The 24062-nt window shown below is 39.1% G+C and overlaps 1 protein-coding gene across 7 annotated transcripts in view; it reads left to right on the top strand.

Moving 5' to 3' along the window:
- Nucleotides 1-4235: 4235 nt before the first annotated feature.
- zc3h13 (zinc finger CCCH-type containing 13) overlaps nucleotides 4236-24062 on the top strand; it is a 93479-nt gene continuing 73652 nt past the window's right edge. For 5 of the 7 annotated variants that reach the window (XM_052014731.1, XM_052014730.1, XM_052014727.1 and 2 more), the window contains exons 1-2: nucleotides 4236-4407; nucleotides 20266-20398. In XM_052014731.1, the coding sequence (XP_051870691.1) occupies nucleotides 20282-20398 (117 nt within the window). In that variant the 5' untranslated portion in view covers nucleotides 4236-4407; nucleotides 20266-20281. Of the gene's footprint in view, nucleotides 4408-20265; nucleotides 20399-23773; nucleotides 23911-24062 lie in introns of those variants that run through there. The other 2 variants (XM_052014728.1, XM_052014729.1) reach the window with 2 other exon arrangements.

Genomic DNA, 24062 nt, shown 5'->3' with positions numbered 1-24062 from the left:
CAATTGAGGAAGCAAGGCAAGTATGTGAAAGGAAAGAATTTGTAGGGCGGTGCAGAGAGGTCAAGGAGTGAGACTAGCTCAACTGCTCTTATATACAACTGGCATAGTCTCAGAAGGCTTCAGGCAAGGAGCCCTTACACCTGCCCTCTCTTACCAGTTGTGAATTTGACCTGAACTTCCTTAGCTGGGGCAAAACTTGTCATGGCTCACAAAGGAGCAGTACAACTCTATATTCTTTACTAGTTTATTGTATTTACAAATACTCTGCAAACACTACAAAACAAGCAAGAGATATCATAAAAATACTAAGTGCAAAGAAAACAGTAAATATATAAAAAAAACTACAAAATACAAAGCAAAAACTACAAAATAAACACTACCGACCCCCTTAAACCATTACCACTTTTATCTTTAAACAGGATTATGTTAACTCTAGTTGAATCCAAATACAACCCACTCCAAAATTCACTCAGTGGAGTTTGTCCCATCTGTACAGGTGATCAATCCTGTCCACAATGTGTTTCCAAGTTTCCGAAGTCTGCCCTTCAAATACCCTTGTTAAAATGCAAAATTCACATCTGTGACAATTTGATTGATGTGAACCCCTCACTTTTGATTTTATCATACAGCCAGTCTATTCTTGAGGTCATAAATTGCTTGATTTAATTAGTTCTTGTCATCAGTTTTCATAGAAAAGATATTTTGACAAGAAACAAGTCTGAGCTTATCGACACCATGGACAGTTCTTCCTTATTTGAACACTTTCTGTAGACTTGAATACTCCAAACTTGAAAACTCCAAACCTCCTTTGGAAAGATGTTTTTTTAATCTTACCTCTACAGAGACCTTTTTCCCTCATTCTATGTATCCACATGGAAAGATCTTCACTCATACCAGTGTATTAAAGGAGGTGGCCATGGAAATAGTGGATGTATTGATTGTCATGTTCCAAAATTCTACAGATTATGGATCTGTTCTTTCATATTGAAAAGTGGCAAATGCAACCCTACTAGGTAAAAAGAAGAGGAAAATAGAAAATATTGAAATATAGACCAGTTAGCCTAACATTAGTAAGGAAAATGCTGGAGTCTACTATAAAGGACGTGATAATAGAACACTAAGAAAATATCCATGGGATTAGACAAAGTCAACATGGATTTATGAAAGGGAAACTACTTTTAGCATACCTCCTGGAGCTTTTTGATGATGCAACTGGTAGAATAGGTAAGAGAGAACCAGTGGATGTGGAGTATTTGGTTTGTTCGGGTTCCACATAAGAGGAATGTGTGCAAAATTCCCTTTGAACATAATATACCTGCATGGATTGAAAATTGGTTGATAGACAGGAAACAGAGAGCAAGGATAAATGGTTTCTTTACAGGATGTCAGACAATGAATAATTAGGTATAACAAAGCTCAATGTTTGGGGCTATTGGATTCCACTGTTTTAAATAGTTTTTTTTAAACATGTATAGTATTTAATACACTCCAAGTGGCTGTACAAGATATAACCGCTTCTTAGCTTATTGGTTCATCCATCAGCTGAATACGTGTTTTCTCATTGGTTGATTTTGCCACAGATCTCTAATAGGTTTTCTGATTGGACTATTGTTATCTAAGGAGTACCTCTTACCTCAGGTATAAAAGGTGTCGTTTCTTGTTCATCACTTTCTTGCTTTTCTTGCCCTCTCTCTTGCCTCTATTTCACTCTTGCTTATCTTGCTTGCCCCTCTCTCTCTTGCTCATTTTAGTTCCTTTGTCTCAGCTCGGCTCAGCTCATCTCCTAGTAGTAAAGCTAGTGTCATGTGTTCTGTGACTGTTTCTTTGTTTTAAACTTTTCCAACAAAACTCTGTGAAGCACCAAGTTGTTTTCAACTCACTCTTGGACTCCTGAAAGAACCTGCTGATTTGGAAATAACCGGATCTAACAGGGCTGAGCAATTCAATGATTTAGATCAGGGAACTGAACTCCTGTTTGCCAACAACATGAAACTGGATAGGATTGTGCAAAAGACAGAGATTTCAAGGTAATTTAGACAAATTGATTGGGGGCAAATACATGGCAGATGCAGCATAGTGTGCACAAGTGTGAAGTTATCCACTTCAGCATGAAAAACAGAAAGGCAGGACCTTGGTAAGATTACACACAAAATATTGTATACAGTTCTGATCCCCTTGTTTAACTTGACATGGAGGGTGTGCAACAAAGGTTCACTAGACTGAATCCTGGTTTGGAGAATTAAAGTGACAGACAACAAGCAACTCAGGATTGCCTATGTGGACTAAATGCAGCTGCTCTACAAAGCAATCACCCAATCATTGTTTGGTTTCCTCAACGTAAAGGAGATCACATTGTGAACAAATGAATACAGTACACTACATTGGAAGAAATGCAAGTGAATTAGTACTTCACCTGCAAGAACTGATTTGGTCCCTGGACATTGAGAATGAAAGAGGCAAAAGGACAAGTTTTGAATCTCCTGTGTCTGCACAGGGAAGTGACACAAGGGGAACTGTTGGTGGAGAGAGAAGAGTGGATCAGGGAGTCACAAAGTTTGGCACCCTTGCCCCACTGAACTATTTCTTCCAACACTGACTTTATCCTTTCTTTTCAAGTCCTGTCCCTTCCCACTTGCATTCCAAACATCCTATGCCACTTTGAAATGTTCCAATTCCCTTGTCCTCCAACCAGCTCATCTTCATCATGTACATACAATCCCTCTTCACCTCCATTCTGCATCAGGATGGGCTGAGGTCTCCCTGCTTCTTCATTGAACTTTGGCACAACCAGTTCCCCACCACTAACACACTATTCATCTGGGTGAAGTAATTCTCACATTCAACAATTTCAGTGATTGCACATCCTCTTGATCAAAAGTGTACCATGGGAATTTGTATGGGCCCAATTTACAACTGTCTTTTTGTGGGATATGTGGAATAAATTTAGTTTCGATCCTGATGGGGCCCCTTCCCTCAATTTGACTACTACATTGGTGTCCTTCTTGCACTTGTGCAGAACTCAAAAAATTCATTTTTGGGGCCAATTCCACCACCTTCTCACTTTCACATGGTTTATCCCTGTCTTTTCCTTTTCTGGATCTCTGTATCTCCATCTCAGAGCTTAGGCTAGCATAAAGCATCCAATACAAGCTAGAGACACCCACAGCTATCTCAACTACTCTTCATCCCATTCTCCCAGCTCCTTCACATTTGCTCCAATGATGAGATTCTGAGATGTCTACCTTCTTCCTGAAATACAGCTTCCCATCCACATTAGTTAAGAGTCCTTGGCTGCATTTCATATATTTCTCATCTCTGTACACACACCCTCTCTTGTTGGACAGACTAAGGATAGACTTCTCCTGGTCCTCACCTTCCACCCCACCAGCCTACACATTCAATGGATTATCATGCGCAATGTCTGGGATCTTCAGAGATTCCACCATCAGACACTTTCCCCCTCCACTTTCAGCATTTTGTAGGGACTGTTCCTTTCACACCTCCTTATTCTGTTCTTACATCTTCACTAACCACTCCCCTTTCAGCACATTACCATGCAACCACAGGACATGCCACATCTGCACTGTTACAGTGAGGCACAATGTCAGCTTGGGGAATGGCACCTTGTCTTCCACCTGTACACGTCGCAGCCTTCCAGACTCAGTATCAAATTCTACTATCAGAGGCTAGGTCATATCATCGATGACATTGACTCAGTTTTTCTTTCTCCGTTAACACAGCCTGACCTGATGGCCAAATCCTGCTCTATTCCTCAGAGGTCATCGACCTCTGCAACTTATTCCTTTGCGCTTCCCTAGTCTTACCCTAGCAGAGGTATCCTCTTTGTCCTAGCCATTCCTCCAGCTACCACTAAGTCGTTTTCTCTCCATCCCGGTTCTGATCAAGGCTCTTCGACCTGAAACATTAACTTTTTCCACAGGCTGTTTCCGTCTTCTTTCCTGTTTCTCTAAGTTTCCTTTCAGCTGGCCCTGACAAAAACTCGTCAACCAAAACATTGACTCAGGTTCTCTGCCTGACCTGCTAGGTCTTTCCAACGTGAACCGCTTTTTGTTTGCGTTAATACAGGTCCAGCGTCTGGCTTCTCACCCACTCTCAGCGCAGCCCGACTGGGCGGCTCCCCCGCCGCCAACAGAGCGCCGCCCACAACGGCCGGCGCACGCGCACCACTCCAGCGAGGGCCGTCGCGCGGCGATGACGTCGTGACCGAACCGGGAACGAGACGGCGACGCAGTCGAGCGCGAGGGAGCGCGCGAGCCGGAGGAGAGGAGGAGGAGGCGGCGGCGACGGCGGCAGCAGCAGCAGCAGCAGCAGCAGCAGCGGTGACGGCGGAGGAAGATCATCTTCCCCCACCCCTCCCCAGCCCAGCGGCGACCTCAACCGCTCCAGGTATCATGGTTATACGCTTCGCAGCTGTGCGCCCAGGCCGGTGGGACGCTTCATGGCAGCATCTGCGAGGCCTGGCAGACCGATGAACCACGGCCCTTGGTGCCGAGTCGCCAGATGCCTCTCTCCTGGGATTGAGGTGGTCAGATGGTCCCCTCAGGACAAAAGAGCAGGCCCCGATTGTTAAAATCCTCCGTTGTCAACCAGCAGTGTATGTTAAAGGGACTTTGGGATCAGCTCCTGTGTGTGTGTGTGTGTGTGTGAGAGAGAGAGAGAGAGAGAGAGAGAGACCAGACAGCTTATTAGCTGTACTATTAAAGAATTGCCTCTAGACAAAAAAAATGCAGATGCTGGAAGTCTGAAATACAAACAGAATTCTGGAAATGCTCAACAGGTCAAGCACTCCCTTTGGAGCGAGTATTTCTAGCGTATTTTGATTTTATTTCCACTTTAGAACTAGAAAAACTTGTCCAATTCAGTTAAAACATTGGGATTTACTCAACAGTGTGAAAAATTACCAGGTATGCCCTGTCCACAAAAACAGGACAAGTCCAATCCATCTAAATGTATCTCCATTCATCTTCTCGCAATGATCAGAAGGTGTCATTGGTGACACAATGGTGTTGTGATATACTTACTAATTACTGATTATTCAGTGCTCATTTTGAGTCTTACAAGGCTACTTGGCTCCAAACCTCATTGCGCTCCTGATCCACACTTGGGCAAGAGAGCTGAATTTCTGAGGTGAGATGAGAACAATTGTGCTTCATGTTATTGCAGTACTTGACTGTGGCATCAAAAGGCACTGGTAAAATTGGAGTCAATGGAAATCAAGGGGAAACCTCTTCATTAGCTGGATTTCCTCAAGGCTTGGTCCCTGGGCTAATCATCTTCAGCTGCTTCATCAATGACCTTCCATCCGTCATGGGGTCGGAAGTAAGATTATCCATTGATGAGTGCACAAAGTACAATTCCACTCATATCTCCTCAGAAAAATGAAGGAGCCCATGCCTGCATGCAACAAGATCTAACAACATTGAGGTATTGTCTGATTTAGTAAGTAACATTTGCATGACACATGCATTAGACAGTAGCCACTACCAATAAGAGGGAGTTCAGCCACCTACTCTTGACAATCATGCATTGCTGTTGCTGAGTCTTCCAGTTCTGGGGATCACCATTGAACCAGACCAACCATATAAATACTGTGGCTATGTGCATATCAGTGTTGGAGATCCTGAGGAGTCATCCAACTCCAAACTCTCCAACATTTTTTTTCATCGTTCACAAAGCTTGTCAGAAGTGTGCTGAGATACATTATACTTACTTAGATGAGTGCAGTTGTGACAATCCTCAAGAAACACCACCAGCCTGTCTAATTGACTTCCCATGTACCAACCTAAATATTAATTGCTTCCATGAGAGCATCATGGGTGTAGTATGCACCGTCTACAAAATGCATTGTAATTACTCACCAAGGCTACTTTGGTAGCACCATTCAATTCCACAACCTCTACCAATATGGTAATAGTGGTAATACCATCACTGACAGCACCAAAAGAGATCCTGCCGCAGACAGCTTTCACCAGTTTAAAGAGGCAGTATCACCACAGCTCAATTCAGGGTGGGCAATACTAGCTTCAGTGATTCTTTTATCTTGAAAATAATTGGCAAAAGGCAAACCAATGCTGTTTAGAATGGAGAAAGAAACGTGGCATAGTATCCCCATATATCCAATGTGCTTTTTTTTAGGTTTATATAGTTTTGCAATTTCAAAATAGAAAGTTGCCATTATTATTCTCAGAAATGTATTCTACAGTGCAAAACAAAATCATTTCGTCGATCATGCCTGTGATATGAGAATGTTAGATTTATTATGGTTTTCTTATTGTTTCAAATATAATTCAAGCTCATTGTAAAAGAAAATTGTTGCCATTGTGCTTGTTTTTAAGAATTTTATTCCACATAGCTATTTGAGAATGATCTTCACAATAAATCATTCCAGATTTGCTCCTGAGTTCTTTAAAAAGAGAAGGCACATAAAGAATGCTCCCCAGTGGATTATCTGAAGATAAAAGTGAATAGAAAAAGCAAACTGCTGGAGGAATCAGCAGGTCAGGCAGCATCTGTTGAGGGAAATGGACAGTCGACATTTTGGGTTGAGACACTTCATCTGGACAAGAGTCTCTTGTGTCTCATTAAAAGTGAATAGGCCAGGTTCTACCTCATTTTACTTAGGGTGGTGATAAAAACAAAACAATTTACTTTTGATATCCTGGATTAAAAGGGAAAATAGGTTAGCTTATATGCTTTTTAGGCAATTTCTAGTTGAAGTACATGTGTATGCACGTGATGTGGGTACAAGAACAGGCTAGATCCTTTGTGTTTGAATAGCCTACAGACAGTCTTAAGTTCACAAGTAGATACTACAAACAGGATAAGGCATCAAAGGACAACAAGTGTTGTAGAGCTGCACCTCAAGAAAGGTTTCATCCTATTATAAGGGAGAAAACTTGTAAGAAAAGCAGGATTAAAAAATGTTGAATAATTGGAGGTATTGTCTATGGATTGTGTGTAGTTGTTACAAGAGAAATTCAAACGTGGAGGCAATTCAAGACCCATTCATGCTAACCTATTGAAGCATCTCAGCTGTTGATTGATTCTCAAGCTTTTGTCTTGTCACTTTATCTTAAAAGCTTTGTGTGAAGAACTTAATGTTTCTTTAATAATTTAAATGTATACCGTTGCCTTGTAGATGTGGCTTAATTTGAAGCTGTATTCTAGTTTTAAATTTGTCATTCACTTTCTGGATGGTATCTTTACACTATGAAATTTACTGTAAACAGACAAATAATTTCATATCCAGAGCTTCCATTGCAGGATTGACATTTTTAATAGTAAAACACATTTAATTTGAATGGCCCACAAAATTAATTTGAATTGGCAACTTGCCACTCTACATGAAAAAAGTTGTGCACCAATGCTTTAATTAACCTGTAATTTATCATCTTGTTGACAGATGTAGTATCTTCTTTACTCTAGTACTTTTGCACAATTCTTGTTAATTATAATTTTCCAAAATTTTCTTATCACATCTGGTGGACTACGTGGGCCATTATGAAGTTGTGATTTGTTTGAATTGCTGAAATTAAATGAAATGGGAGATGTGGGAATAGGTTGTGAAGAAATTTCCCTCAGCAGCTGTTTGAGGCAAAATAGACTAAAATTATTTTGAAAGATTTTAATACTTATATTGTAAAATATTACAAGTCACCAGACTGAAATGAAATGTTTTGTTGCTCCTTGGCTCTGAAAGCATCTTCATGATAATCTGCCTTTTGCATGATGAAAAAAACAAAAGAATAATGGGTGTGAATATATCATTTGCATACTTAACTGGTTGTAAGAATGGAACTCTGAATTTAAGCTGAAATCCTGCCTTCTGCTCTGCTGTTCAACAATCCTAGGATACCTGAACTGTGCAGTGCAAACTTCCTCATATTTCCCAGGAAGTCTAACAAGCCCATAGGTTTCAATGGGAAGAAATGGCTGGAAGTACAAATTAATTTCCTTCTTATTTGGTTTTATTGAGTTAATTTAAATAGACTTAATTGTTCTAGAGTTTTTTAGTTCAATTTTTTCAAAATTATTTGAAGAAATTAATTATTTTATATTTTATAGTTCTTGAGTTGTTGAATGTTTGTTAATGTCAAAGATAGTCACATTTAAACTCAATAACAGCTTTGAATATTAGTCTGGGATGGGGTCTTACCAGCTGTTAAGACCATTCTAAGAGCAAGGCCCCCCACTGAGAAGCTGGTTGTCAACTGACAGGTGAGCACAATGCAACACCAGATATCTCTGCATTTGGCTTCACCAGCCAACTGAGAGCCAGCTTTCCAGTGGGCAACTGATCTACAGCCATCTGCATGAATGAGGAAGATTATGGACAAGTGAATGGTGAATTTGGGTGGCTTGCCAGTCAGTGGAAGGTTCAGCTCGTTTTAATATGCTGATATCAAATGTTTGTATTTTGAATGGGGGTGTGAATGAGTTTATTTCACGCACAATATCCACATAAAATTATCTCCCTTGTTCTGTTGTATTGCAAAGGTTTGTGTTTTTTTATATTTACAACCACTTTGACCAGTTGCTTGATTGTTTCAGGCTAACAACTTTTTTGTTTACACAGATTAAATGGATGAGAGTCTGTCTAGGTGATGGGTTGATCTACTTGAAACACTGCTTAAGTTTGTTTTACTGGTTTCATGTTTCTTCAAGTTCTCAGTAGATATGATTTGAGCTTTGGTCCATAGATATAATGTAAAATTTAGAAGTTGGATCTAGGCAATGCACTAAGTAGAAGTTTATGGATTATACATGCAACTCAAAAGGCAGTTGTTACTATTTGCAGATTGTTGGAAAAGTGTTATGTTCACTGTGTTGCCACATCAATTAGGAAGTTAACACTTATGCTCCAGTTGCAGTAATTTCCAGTTGTCTTCAGTGCTGTCCTGCCATTACTATAATTGCTCCATATCTGGAACACTTTGCCAAACTACTAACAAATGCTACAATCTGCATTAATTGTCAGCTTGAACCTAAGGCTTTGATTTTGAATGTACATTATGAACAAGAGGTGTTGGAGCTTAAAGAGCAATTTAGAAATTTCACACAATATGATAAACATAACTTAATCAGAATATACAAGAGAGCCAAAATCATTCAGATAATTTCCTTATTATATTGAAATGTTAATGATTTATTTTTAACTAATATTAGTGGAAACCTGTGATGATTCCACAGATAGTTTCCAGATTAGTGAGATATTTAAACCCCCATATATTCGTTGGCTAGGTTTCATTTATCTGAATCAAGTAGAATCTTTTCCTTTAGTACTTTGATAAATATTGGATTTCTATACTTTCAGAATCATCACTAAAGTTTGGTGCTGGGAAAGAATACTAGGGGACCAGAAGGTGAAGATAATTACAGATGGATTCTCTTTCTTGCTTTTATATTTTTCTGTTAATTATTCTTTTGTTCTTTGATGGAAGGAATAGCCAACTTAACTTCAGGTTTGCAACTCTCTTGGATTAATTAATATTTTAGAACTATTTTTCTGAGAGGCCAGAAGGGATCTACCATGTTCCAGCCTTGTATGCCATTAAGGAATATGACATAATTCATAGTTTTGATGAAGGTAATCTTGACAACATTGTGGGTGTTGTGTACTCTTTTACTTTTTGAGTTGGAGAACTTGCCTTTCAGTTTGATAAAGGAGCAAAATTTTGACCTCTTGGCGGTTGTAAATTTGAATAATGCCATCCAAAGTCCACACACAAACTGTACCAAAGTGGAGGGCTGGTGGAGTGGGGGTGGTTTGTGTTGTGAGTACTCCTTGAAAGTATTTACTGAAATAAATCTGTTTTTATTCTCTAATGGTATCTGCTGAAACCATCAAAGTAGCCAAAACAGTTTTCATTCAGCACATAGTGAATACTGGGTAAAGAAAGTAGCATGCAAAGTAATCGATTTTCGCAACCTGTCGTCAATATTGACATAATACTTGAAAGTACCATAAGTTGGTTAAGTTCAAATTAATCATGCATGATCCAAGTTTAGAGCATCACAGAATTTTTGATTCTGTGGGCAACAATCAAATGACAGCAATTCACTGGGAAGAAAGGGTGGTAAATTTTCACTGAGAGCTTCCAAATTCAAGTAGGTTGCGGTATGTTCTACCTCCAACCCTTAGCTCTGATGGCAGTTGATAAAATTTGTGTGTAGGATGAATGAACAAAGAAGTCCACGGTAATAGCAGCACAAAACAAAGCTAAGTAATGTAGATGAAAAACACAATGATGCTGGAGGAACTCAGCAGGCCAGGCGTGCTGAGTTCCTCTAGCATCATTGTGTTTTTCATCTAGATTCCAGCATCTGCAGTCCTTGGTTTCTCAAAGTTTAGTAATGTGTTTTCCATCCATCAGTAGAAATGTAGCATGCTCAGTGAGAATGACAAATATTTTGTTTATTTATTAAATACTGATTGAGATGTATGCACATTCATATCTCTGACCTCTTTCAGTAGTGTATGAGAGCATCCAGTTAAATTGGGAAAGAAAGAAGTAGAATACTACTATTTTTGTAACGAGCTTCAAAAAATACCTTGTGATGCTGTCATTCTCCAAGTGCAAGAGATTTTATAACGTTGTAAGCGATAAATTATCAGGAAATTGAACTTCAACCCCGATTTTTTTTTTTCCCCCTTGACTCTGAATTTTATTTTCTAATTTTCTTCACTTCCTGTTTCCAGTGTTGTGGTTGCTGAAATAACTATTTTTCAGGTAGAAGTTTGGATGGTGACTAGTGGTAGGAAGCTGATTACAGGAAAATCTAATTCTGCACTCAGTGACATGGTGTTCACTTTCCTGCAGAGGTCACTGGATACTTATCAAGTCAACATTTGAACTGAGCACCATACCTTTCTGCCTCAAGAATGTCAAGGTCAATTAGATCAGTACAGATCAAAAACTGACCCTGGGTCCTTCCAGCCTGAATAGCTGAGTTAAATTCTGCCTTTGGGAAAACTGAACCAGTTCACATTAATGAAGTGGTAGGATACTTCACGTATGAGGCTCTTAAATCTGGCTTTATGATTATTGCCACTACTGACAAATTTCATTATTCGAGCTTTGCCTTTGTCTTTTGCTCAAAATGCACTATATTGAGGCCATTTTGTTTTACTTTCCAAAATAGGCATTTGTACTGATGTAGGTTATTTAGTTTGTGAACATAACATTCGGCCCATCAAGTCTGCTCCATGAGCTAAACTAATACTATTCCTATCTAGCCCCAATTTCCGGCCTTATCCTCATATCCCTTGATATCTCGACTAATTAGATACCTATCAATCTCCTCCTTAAACACCCCCAATGATTGGGCCTCCACAGCTGTACGTGGCAAAGAATTCCATAATTTCACTACCCTCTGGCTAAAGAAATTTCTCCTCATTTCTGTTTTAAACCGGTACCCTCTAATTCTAAGGTTGTTCCTTCTAGTCCTGGACTCACCCACCAGGGGAAATAGCTTAACCACATCTACTCTGTCCAGTCCTTTCAGCATTCTAAATGTTTCTATGAGGTCCCCTCTCATTCTTTTGTACTCCAATGAATACAGTCCAAGAGCCGACAAACGCTCATCATAAGTAAGTCCTTTCATTCCAGGAAATCTTGACTAATTAGGTACCTGGTAAATCTTTTCTGAACCCTCTCCAATATCAGTACATCCTTCCTAAGATAAGGGGCACAAAACTGCGCACAGTACTCCAAATGAGGCCTCACCAGTGCCCATAGAGCTTCATCAACACTTCCTTACTTTTATACACTATACCTCTCGAAATGAATGCTAACATAGCATTTCGCTTTCCTTACCGCCGATCTGACCTGGTGGTTAACCTTTAGAGTATCCTGCATGAGTACCCCCAAGTCCCTTTGTACTTATGTACTTTGAATTTTCTCCCCATCTAGATAATAATCTGCCCGTTTATTTCTTTTTCCAAAGTGTACAATGGCACATTTCTCAACATTGAATTTCATCTGCCATTTCTTTGCCCATACTCCTAAACTATCCAAGTCTTTCTGCAACCTTCTTATTTCTTCAATACTGCCTACTCCTCCACCTATCTTGGTGTCGTCTGCAAACTTAGCCACAAAACCATTTACTCCATAATCCAAATCATTAATGTACAAATTAAAAAGAAGTGGCCCCAACACCGACCCCTGCGGAACACCACTAGTAACCGGTAGCCAACCAGAACAGGATCCCTTTATTCCCACCCTTTGCTTTCTGCCTACCAGCCAATGCTCCACCCATTCCAATATCTTACCTGTAATTCCATGAGCTCTCATCTTATTAATCAGCCTCTTGTGCGGCACCTTGTCGAAGGCCTTTTGAAAGTCTAAATACACAACATCCACAGCCTCTCCCTTATCCACCCTACCTGAGATTTCCTCAAAAAACTCCAATAGGTTGGTCAGGCAGGATCTTCCCTTCACGAAACCATGCTGGCTTGGGCCTATCTTGCCTTGCACCTCTAGGTATTCCATAACCTCATCCTTGAGGATTGATTCCAATAACTTTCCCACCACCGATATCGGACTAATAGGTCTGTAATCTCCTTTATGCTGCCTCCCACCCTTCTTATACAGCGGAACTACATTTGCGACCTTCCAGTCCTCTGGAACCATGCCGGAGTCTTTTGATTCCTGGAAAATTATCACCAATGCCTCCGCAATCTCTGAAGCCACCTCCTTCAGAACCTGGGGGTGCACCTCATCCGGTCCGGGAGACTTATCTGTCTTTAGTCCATTTAGCTTCCCGAGCACCTTCTCTCTAGTAATCTTAACTGAATTCACTTCTATCCCCTAAGACCCCTGACTATCCGGTATATAGCTGATATCCTCCACAGTGAAGACTGATGCAAAATACTCATTTAGTTCCTCTGCCATCTCTTTGTTATCCATTATAATCTCTCCCGCACCATTTTCAATTGGTCCTATATCAACCCGTGTCTCTCTTTTACTCTTCATATATTAAAAAAAAATCTTGGTATCTTTTTGAATGTTATCTGCCAACTTCATTTCATAATTCATCTTTTCTTTCCTAATGACCTTCTTAGTTTCTTTCTGTAAGTTTTTAAAAGTTTCCCAGTCTTCTGTTTTCCCACTAATTTTTGCTTCCTTGTATGCCTGCTCTTTTGCTTTTATTTTAGCCTTCACCTCTCTCGTTATCCACATTTGTGCCATTTTTCCACTCATAACCTTTTTTCTTGGAATATATCTATCCTGCATTTTCCTTATTTCTTGTAGAAATTCCATACATTTCTGCTTTGCCGTCCCTCCAGCTAGCTTACTTTTCCAATCAATTTGGGCCAGTTCCTCTCTCGTGCCACTGTAATTTCCTTTGTTCCACTGAAATATTGACACATCTGATATCAGCTTCTCCTTTTCAGATTTGAAACTGAACTCAATCATATTGTGAATGCTAGTTCCTAATGGTTCCTTTACCTTTAGTTTCCTAATCACCTCTGGTTCGTTACACAGGACCCAATCCAAAACAGCCGATCCCCTGGTGGGCTCATCAACAAGTTGCTCTAAAAAGCCATCCCATAGACACTCCACAAACCTGCTGTCTTGAGATCCACTTCCCTCCTGGCTTTCCCAATCCACCTTCGTGTTAAAATCCCCCCATAATTATCTTGACGTTGTCTCTCTGACACGCTTTTTCTATTTCTAGCTGTAACTTATAGTCCACATGCTGGTTGATGTTAGGGGGCCTATATATCACTGCTATTATTGTCCTTTTACCCTGGGATTGGTGTTATGTTTGGAGTGCCAGATATGGGGACCCTGGGAGACTACCAGCCTCCCTGAGGACTACATCTGTGCAAAGTGCATTGAGATGCAGCTCCTCAGGGATCGTGTTAGGGACCTGGAGCTGCAGTTCGATGACCTTCGGCTGATTAGGGAGAGTGAGGAGGAGATAGACAGAAGCTATAAGGAATTTGTTGAGAGTACCTCTGTGGTGGTCCCCCTCAAAAATTGGTATCTCATTTTAGATTCTGTTGGAGAGGATGACCTGACAGAAGAAGACCATGGCAAACAGGAGTTTGGCACTGTACCTGGTGCCATGGTCCAGCGGGCAAGGAGAAGTGCAGTGGTCATTGGGGATTCTATAGTGAGGGGAACAGATAAGAGATTCTGCGAACCTGACAACAATACCCAGGTGGTGTGTTGCCTCCCTGGTGCTAGGGTATGGGATGTCTCGGACCAGGTCCAGAATATTCTGAGGGGAGAGGGTGATCAGCTAGAAGTCTTGGTACATGTAGGTACCAAGGACATAGGTAGAAAAAGAGAGGAGGTCCTGAAGGAAGATTACAAGGAGCTAGGAAGAAGGTTGAGAAACAGGACCTCCAGGGTAGTAATCTCAGGATTACTACCTGTGCCACGTGCTAATGGAAGTAAGAATAGAAAGATCTGGCAGATGAATGCATGGCTGAGTGACTGGTGCAGGGGGCAGGGCTTCAAATTCTTGGATCATTTTGGGAGAGGTATGACCTATTCACAAAGGATGGATTACACCTGAACTCCAAGGGATCCAATATCCTGGCGGGAATGTTTAATATAGCTGTAGGGGAGGGTTTAAACTAATTTGGCGGGGGGAAGGAAACCAGGATGTTAGGATAGAGGAAGAGGTATATAGGAGCAAGTCAAAGACAGTGTGCAGTGAAGATGGAAGGAAGGACAGGCAGGTGAAAAGACAGTATAATTTGCTGAGCAATAGAAATACAGTGAAATCTGCAGCAGATACTGGTCTAAATGTACTATATTTAAATGCACGTAGCATTAGAAATAAGGTGGATGACCTAGTGGCGCAGCTGCAAATTTAAAAAATACGACATTGTGGCAATCACCAAGTCATGGCTTAAGGAAGGCTGTGAGTGGGAACTAAATGTCCAGGGGTACACAGTGTATAAGGAAGATAGGCAGGTAGGCAGAGGGGGTGGTGTGGCTCTGATGGTTAGTAATGATATAAAATGAATAGAGAGAAGGGACATAGGGTCAGAAGTAGTGGAATCCTTATGGGTGGAGCTAAGAAATAGCAAGAGTCATAAACATTGATTTTTTAAAAAATCCATTAAAGCATGAAATATTAATGAGGGAAATACAATCCACATATATAAATGTTTACTTTTTTAAGGAGCAGAGAGTTTGCTAATCATAATTATGGTTTAGTGCACCATTTAAAAACTCACATAGGCCTTGTGACAAAGAACGCACCAATTACATAGGTCTGAAGGATGAAATGGCTAGGATGGATGGGACAATTAGACTGAATAGTATAATAGAGATAACCAGTGGCACAAATTTAAGAAAAATGAAAGTTCTGAACAAAGTTACATTCCATTAGGGGAAAAAATAAAAGTTCCATTGGAAATTATGTTTCATTCCATGATTAAGGACAGTATTGGATTAAAAGAGGTTTATAATGTTGCAAAATGAAAGCCTGAAGATTGAGGTAACTTAAAATAATGACCATAAAATTAAAATATAACGTGTAAAGCAGCCAAAAATATTAATATATTGTAAGAGCAATGTATATAATAGGGACATGAATAATGAAGGTTAACCTAGGTCCCCTTAAACGCTGAGACAGGAATTGTGATTGGGAATAAAGAAATGCCTGAGACATTAATATTTTGTATCTGGTTTCACAAAGGAGCATTCCAGATATATTGAGGATCCAAAGTGCTGATCTTCCCCTCTATAACCCTTCTATAAAAACTTACACATTCTCTGTTCTTACTGACTTGTATACTAAATTCTAGAAGAGCTGGCTATAATGATCTGGGATCTAAAGTTCCCTTGATCCCAGAATAGTCTCCACAGTTGCAAAGCAGCAAATGATACAGGACTATGTAAGAATACAAGGGACTGCTTAGTCTGACATTAGTTGTTTGGAGTGTGTGGAGTCTATTATCAAGAAAGTGATAGCAGAGCATTTGGAATAGAGTAACATGATTAGACAGAGGCATTATGATTTTGTGCAAGGGAAGTCATGTTTGGCCACAGAGTCTTTTGAGGAAATGACTAGGAGCATTGTTAAAGGGGAACCAGAAGATATAGTATTTCAATTTTCAGGACCTGCTTCTTGAGGTGATACAAGCTAAGATCTTGTGGGATATGGGTAATACATTAGCACAGACAGAGGATTGACTAGGAGACAGAGTAGGAATAAATAGTCATGTTCCAGTTGTGAGGTTGTTAACTAGTGGAGTGCCTCAGTGATTATTGCTGTGGCATCAGTTATTTACAGTCTACATTAATGACCTTAGAATTAGCAGGTATTGATTGTAATGCAACCAAATTTGTTGATAACAGTGGTAGATAGGAAAGTAAACCATCAGGTGTGCAAAGTGATATAGATAGGCAAGAAGGTGACAAGTGGAAGGTTACCTCATTTGGGAAGAGGAGTAGATAAACTTTTTTAAATGGGAAGAAGCCTGACATTCAGAAAAATTTGAAGCAAACTTGGACTGATGCAGGGTCTTGACCTGAAAAGTTGACCATCCTTTTACCTCCAGAGATGCCTCCTGACCTGCTGAGTTCCTTCAGCAGTTTGTCTTTTGCTCCAGATTCAAGCATCTGCAGTCCCTTGTGTCTTCAGAGAAATTTGATTGGCCTCACTCCTGACCTACAGAAAGTACACAAGCCATTAAGCATGCAAATGGCATGAATAAAATAATAATGTAGTCTTGCTACAATCGTTCAGCGTTTATTATTATCAGGAAGGATATACTTTGTGGTATATAGCGTTGTGTTCAAATTACTAGATTTGTTATTGGAAACCTGGACTATGATCCAGTGTCATGAATTCAGATCCTACCACTGCTGTTGTAGGTGGGAATTTGAATTAAAGTAAATAGAACCATAGAACACTACAGCACAGAAAAACAGGCCAATAGGCCCTTCTAGTCCGCTAGTTCCATTTACCTGCACCCAGTCCATAACCCCCCTGACCTCTCCCATTCATGTATCTATCCAATTTATTCTTGAGAGTGAGCCCGCATTTACTACATCAGAAGGCAGCCCATTCCACACTCCCACCACTCTTTGAGTGAAGAAGTTCCCTCTAATGTTCCCCCTAAACCTTTCCCCTTTCACCCTAAAGCCATGTCCTCTAGTGCTTATCTCTCCTAGTCTAGGTGGAAAGAACCTACTCGTATTAACTCTGTCTATACCCCTCATAATTTTGTAAACCTCTATCAAATCTCCCCTCATTCTTCTACGCTCCAAGGAATAAAGTCCTAACCTGTTCAGTCTTTCCCTGTAACTCCACTCCTGAAGACCTGGCAACATTCTAGTAAATCTCCTCTGCACTCTTTCAATCTTACTGATATCCTTCCTATAGTTAGGTGACCAGAACTGCACACAATACCCCAAATTTGGCCTCACCAATGTCTTTTACAACCTCACCATGAACAACTTTGGAGTGAGAATCTAGTTTTGGTAATGGTATTATTGGAAACTCCCTCCAATTCACTTTTGAACGATCTCTCTGCCTTTTCTGATCTGGCCTCAGTGTGACCAGTGCACCAGTGTGGTTGTCTTAACTTACAATGGTTGATCGGTTCATGAGGCAATTAGAGATGAGCAATCAACTTTGACCTTTCCTGCAGCATCTACGTCTTAAGAATGACAAAATCTGTCCTTGTAGGCACTTTACAAAGACTTAGTCAATTGATTGGTTCGATGACAGGATTGATTTGTGATGAAAGTGAGAAGAATTAACCCATAATCACTGGAGTTCTGAAGAATAGTATTGAATTAATTGAAACCTATAGAGTTCCAAAGGGCCGAGGCAAGGCAGATGCTGAAAAATTGTTCCCTTTGCCTGGCGAGTCTAGCACTAGAAATTTCTTCGCCTGAGAGGTTTGGGAATCTTAGGAATTCATACTTAGTTATATTTAAAGCTGAGATCAATTGATTGGATCTGGTGGGAAATTAGTTGAAATGAAAGATCATGAATGATCTAGTTGAATGGCAGAACACGCTTGAGGGGCATGAGGCCAACTGTTGTTTCTTGCACGTCATCACTATTGCAGAAAACATGGGACCTAGTTTGTCCAGTCTTGTAAAAACAGCAAACTAATCATCAGATAATCTGTTATGGCAATGTTGGGTGGAGGATAAATATTGCCCAGCACCCTGTTCCTGTTTGAAATAGAACCATGAGATCTTTTACATTTTCTTGAGAGACCAAATATGCCCTTGGTTTAATGTTTCATCTGAAAAATAGCATTTCCACATTTCAGTGCTCCTTCAATACTGAATTGGATTATCAGTCTAGATTTTTGTGCCTTTGTCTCTTGAATGGGATGTGAATCCACAACTTGCTGAACCAGAGGCTTTGCAGTGATACTTGATTTTCTTCCCCCCCACCCCCCACCTCCTCAATTCTCCACACCACGTAAGCCCTGCTCAGATTGAACCATATTAAAAATCTTGAAGTATATTTGTCCCACAAAATGTTAACAGTCAACTTGCTAATCTCACTGTTAATGGAATAGAACTTAATTTGTACAGAGTACTGAATCCACAAAGCTAGAATGATAAAATACATATATGAAGACAGACACTAACCCTGGAGTCAGTTTTGGTCTGCATTCCTTAGAGTTTAAAAGAAGGAGGGGTGACTTTATTCAAGCATATAAGATCCTAAGGGGCTTCACAGAGTAGATGCTGAGATGTTCTCACTAGTCATGACCAAGGGGACATATCTATAAACTAAGGAGCCGATCATTTAAAATTGAGGTGCACAGAAATTTCTTCTCTAAGATGGTAGTGAATCTCTGGAATTCTCTGCCTTCAAAAGTTGGTAGAGGCCATATTACAGATAAATTTAAGTTGGAGATTAAGTGTCTGAATGTTAGAGGTTTGGCACAGAAATGGAGCTGAGGCCAACATAAATCAGACATGATCTGTGATCATAAAAATTTTCAAGACAAATCATAACAGATTTTTGTTAAGTAAGAGTATGAAAGAATTAATAGAAAAAATGTGAGGTGGAGTTACATATTATCCTGCACTCCAACAGAACAAGCACAACCTTTATTGAATTTCCTTTACAGGCGGTGTTATATGCATATCTGTGAGCCAGTTTTTTTGGTTTACACCTTTGGTTTAATTATTTTTCTTAGGCAGTCCCTTGAGATTGAAGATGACTTGCTTCCACTCCAGTTTTGTGGGTGAGGCCAATACAGGAGCCACAGTCTCTTCCACAAATGGAGCAGGAGGTGGCTGATAGGCTGGGTGGTTAGTTTGTTTGTGAGGTGATGCATTTCTTCCGTCATTTGTGCACTCCTGAAGCGTGGCCTTGAGGTTGTCAATACCATCCCAACTGCTTCTTCTTCACTTTGAGCTGTCAGAGGTTTCCAGGAGACATTGGAATGTTGCATTTCAAGGAAGTTTCTTCCTATGACAGAACACGGAATAGATTATTTGTTTCAGGAATCTAGTATCTGGCAAGCAAACAATGTAGCCTGCCCAACGTAGCTGACTAAGAGTAACTAAGGCCTCATTGCTAGAGATGTTAACTGTATTGTATTGTTGACTCTTGGGCATCTTTTACACAGGCAAGATGGACAACCTCACATGAATTTACTGCCAGCACAGATACAATGGTGGCATGTCTCTATTCTGCATTTGTCGCCAATAAAGTTCAGCCCTGGTACTGGAGCCTTGCCAAATTATTCCTAAAATATATCTATTTACATTTTCATATAAACTTGACAAGAAATCTCACCCACAATGGCTGATGAGAGCTTGTAAGATTGGGAAATATGGCACTGATCTCACCAAGTTCTTCACAAAGAATAATTATTGTACAGAATAAGTAGCTGGTTATTATAATGGCTCTTGGCTCTCCTAAATGGGCAATCTAAGATTGGTTGAACTTTTCCACATTCATCTTGTTTTTGTGGGCTTTTGAAAATCATGGCTGTAAAGACTGCAGAATAAACTTAGAGATTCAGTATATTGCCAGACAATCTCAACAAGTGTAATCAACCAAACCCCAGAACAATTTTAAAGCTAAGGAGAAGCCTATTTTTATTATCCTTGTGTTTCGATTTGCAAATTTGTGTTCCCAAGGAAACAATCTTTGGTTATATAATCTACTTGATTCAGAGCTATATCTGGTGCTTCAGTTTTCAGTTTATCGCAGTTATACCTAAAAGTGCAAATGAAGAACCTAAATTTTGTCCTTTACACTTTCATATGGTTGTCTTTTTATTTTTAGCTTCCAATGAATCAGAATGTCAAAAGTGAGACGGAAGGTTACAGTTGAAAATTCAAAGACCATTTCTGAGAGCACGTCTCGTAGACCCAGTGTGTTTGAAAGGCTTGGGCCTAGCACAGGGCCAAGTGCTGAGGTCAGTATTTCATGACTGAGACAGCTTCTACTTTTCAGTATTTCTACTAAACATTTTCTTAAAAGGATGCTCAAGATAAACAGGAACAAATAACTTAATATAACATTTGGTAAAATTACACTTAATTACATCAGTGGTTAATCTAATAACTTTGATTTTGCATTACTATTTTCAGATGCAAATTTTAGATTATTTTGGCCTACTTGGAAATTTATTTCTCCACCTTTCTATATACCATTCTTAAGCTGAAAAGTGGGCATGCTGGAATCCACTTTCTAAAATTTTTGTGCCACTGTATCGCATATCACTAATTTAAAGATAATTAACTACTGGTATTACTTTATACGTTTTAGCTCCATAATATTCCAGAACAGTAGCTTCTGCCATTTTTTAAAAGTTCATGCATTTTTGCTTGCCCTAAACACTACAAAACATTTATCAGTAGCCAGAGGACTGTTGAACATTATATGCAAATGATTGTTGATCCGAAATTTATGATTTAAGGGGAAGAAGTGTTTAAGGAAGTGTTGAGTGTCAGGGTAGGGTAGTGATAATATTAACTGCAAGTCTGATCTTTTGGAAGAAGTTGAGTGAGTTTTAGTCTGTAATTAATGCCTTCTAAACCTTAAACCAAACACATGAGTAGCAGAGAAATTTACATGGAGCCAAAATATTAACACAGAAAATAAATAGACCCAGTGGGAACTCCTCAAACATTTGAATATTTTATAATGTATTATCAAATCCTAAAGTTAATTGTAATTTAAACATCAAGTTTTAACTATCAACTGTGTTTTAGAATGTTAATTATTTCACATCTGTCTATCAGTCCTCTTCATTTACTTTTTTTCTTTTATGTTCTGACACCAACTATATCCCTGTAACTAGTTTAGATGCATAATCTTGATTATTTGCAGATGTTGTACAATACCTTAGGTGCTTACGTCCCTGTTCTTCAACATCATAACTTTGTATATGAGAACTCCTGTTTGGAAAGGTATTTATTACCAAACCCCTGGCAACTTGAAGAATTGAATAACATTGCATCATCGTCATTATTTAGAGAACATCTTTTGCAAATGTAAATGTGCTTAGCAGCTGAGGATTGAGGAGTGATCTAGGAGCTGGGTTCTGCAATGTTTGAGACATCAGTGAACTCCACTGTAACTCCCATTTTTATCATGGCTTAGGGTTTAAATAAAATGCACACAAATAACTTCAGATCAATTGGCAGCCTTGTTCACTGAGAAAACAAGATGGTTGGTGGTGAAGGAAGTACACGAAATTCCATTGTTATTACCGAGGATTATTCTCTGAAATGGCAATGCACTTTTTTCAAACAGACCATACTCTCATTCTAAGGTATATCCGATCTGGAAGTACTTGATGAAACCAATACCAAAATTGGAAAATGGTTCCAGTTACAAGTATTAATATATAATCTTGACGACCAAATTTACAAAAGTATATTATACTTGATGTTTCTCTGGTTCCCTAGAGTTCAACTTTTAAGGTACAATGGAAAAAGTGTATTATTAAACATTTTATGCTTCGAATGATTTTGACAATAGTGTGCTTTCACATTGCACTTTGTGCATAGGTATAGATGTGTCGTATAGAAATGAAACATGAATTGCAGCATCAAAAGTTCATCTGATATTAATGGTTCATTACTTTTTTGAGGTGTCCTCCGCATTTTTATTTTATTCCACCTGCTGCCAATTCTCTTTTTTTTAAATCGTTCTAGCACTACCTTATTGAATGATCAACATAGAATTTCTCCCTGATCTGTTATTTTTGAAAAATGTTTCCTTCCAAAAAATTAAACATAAAGGCTCAGTTTGGTGATCGTGGTGAAACACCACTGACTTAGTGGAGAGGAGAAAGTTTTCAAATTCAAATGCTAATGCTGTATCAAGTGTCCACAAAATCCAGGGTCAAAATTCACTATTTTCATAGTTGTACTTGAATGTTCCACTGCATATGCTGCTCTGCGTATATTTGAAAAACACATTATGTCAACTACTGTCTCATGTTTTATAGTTCCTAGAGGTTCATTTCTTAATGTTCAGTATGACTTTAGAAATCACCTATCTCAACATCAGTTTTATTTGAGTGTTTATCTTGTGAGCACATGTTTGATATTCACTGTATAACATTGATTATACCTTCTAGCCCAAAGGTATATAGACCTTTAGCCATAACTTTATAACATGAGATCAAAATTGTTCCCAAAAGATTTATGCTAACATTGGTGCACATTTATTGTGTAATGATTTCCAGAATTATTTGAGATGCAACCAGGCTATCTCAAAATTTAACAGTGGAGTTATGTGTTCATGGGTTTCAAACATGTTGCTCAGAAAACAACTATCATCTGTCATTGTTATTGATGGACTAGGAGTAACAAATTTGAGTCTTGGCTGATGCCATGTTTTAGGATATCTTTAGCCAGATTGCTAAGTGGAGTAGAGGAAAAGCTGAACTTGTTATAAGGTGAGGTAGCAGCATCTGTGATTCTACCACCTCACCTAGTCTGCAGCCATTGTTGTAGGTATCTAACTGGCTTCCACCCTTGTTAAGCACATCGGATTTTGTGATTAGATGACAACTGACCTCTCAACTTGCTCTGCTGTGGTTAGGATAAACACTGTTGGCTGGGATACATGTTCATTTTATCAACTTTATTCACTTTAAAGAAACTCATCCTGCTGATATCCAAATAACAATCAATTGAATAAAATAAAACAGTTGTGATATATCTATGAGTGATCTATTCCCTTTCATTGGCAACCAAAACAGAAACATTACATACAATAAAAATATACTCTCTCTAATCAATACAGCATTATTGCTGAGCAATAATTTTGAGAAGTACTCTAGACAAATTCAGAACATCGGCCTTCAATGTTGTATCCATGTTATAAATGAACAAAATAATGTTTTTAAACTCCTGTAAACAGCCATGAGAAAACTCTTTAAGTACATACGCAGCCATTCTTTCCACATATTCTGCCATGCTGCTAAGTGTTTCCAGCATTGCTGTTTTTGTTTCGAATTTTCATTAACCACAGAATTTTGTTTTTTTTTACTCACATTCAAACAGTCTGTGCATTTCATAATGTTAGATAGCAAAGACATCCAAATTACAGTCTTTGATATGTGAAAGTTTTGCTTTCAGAAGCTTTAAACCATCATAATGTACATTTTTTATTGTAGTACTAAGGATTTCTTAATTAGTTTTCGGACCCACAAATGTATTCTTTTCGTAGTTATATTAAATAGTTAGGATTGAAAGATTGTACTGTTATAACAATATTAACAAAATGTGGCTTGCATCAATGGTTTGAAGTCTTGTAATTCTTACCTGCACAGATGAAAAAGAAGAGCTGAGTTTGGAAATGGATCTTGTCTCCTTAGTTTCCAAACCTGACAGAAGTTATGAAAATTAATTTTCCTGGATGATGCAGCAGTCCGAATCAAATTCATTTTATGTTCAAAACAGAGAAAAGGTGCGGGTTGCTTTAATTAAATTAAGAAGCTGTGAGGGTTGGTGGATATATTCCTCTAAAACTAGGATTTTATATCTTAAGTTGTTGAATAAAACGCATAACCCCCAAAGCCTTCAGTACCAGGATATCTAATGGGTAAATTTACCATCTAT

The sequence above is a fragment of the Pristis pectinata genome, chromosome 4 (genome assembly GCF_009764475.1).
Source record: "Pristis pectinata isolate sPriPec2 chromosome 4, sPriPec2.1.pri, whole genome shotgun sequence".
NCBI lineage: Eukaryota > Metazoa > Chordata > Chondrichthyes > Rhinopristiformes > Pristidae > Pristis > Pristis pectinata.
Note: the sequence above shows the minus strand (reverse complement) of the source record. Positions and strands in the feature narration are given on the sequence as shown.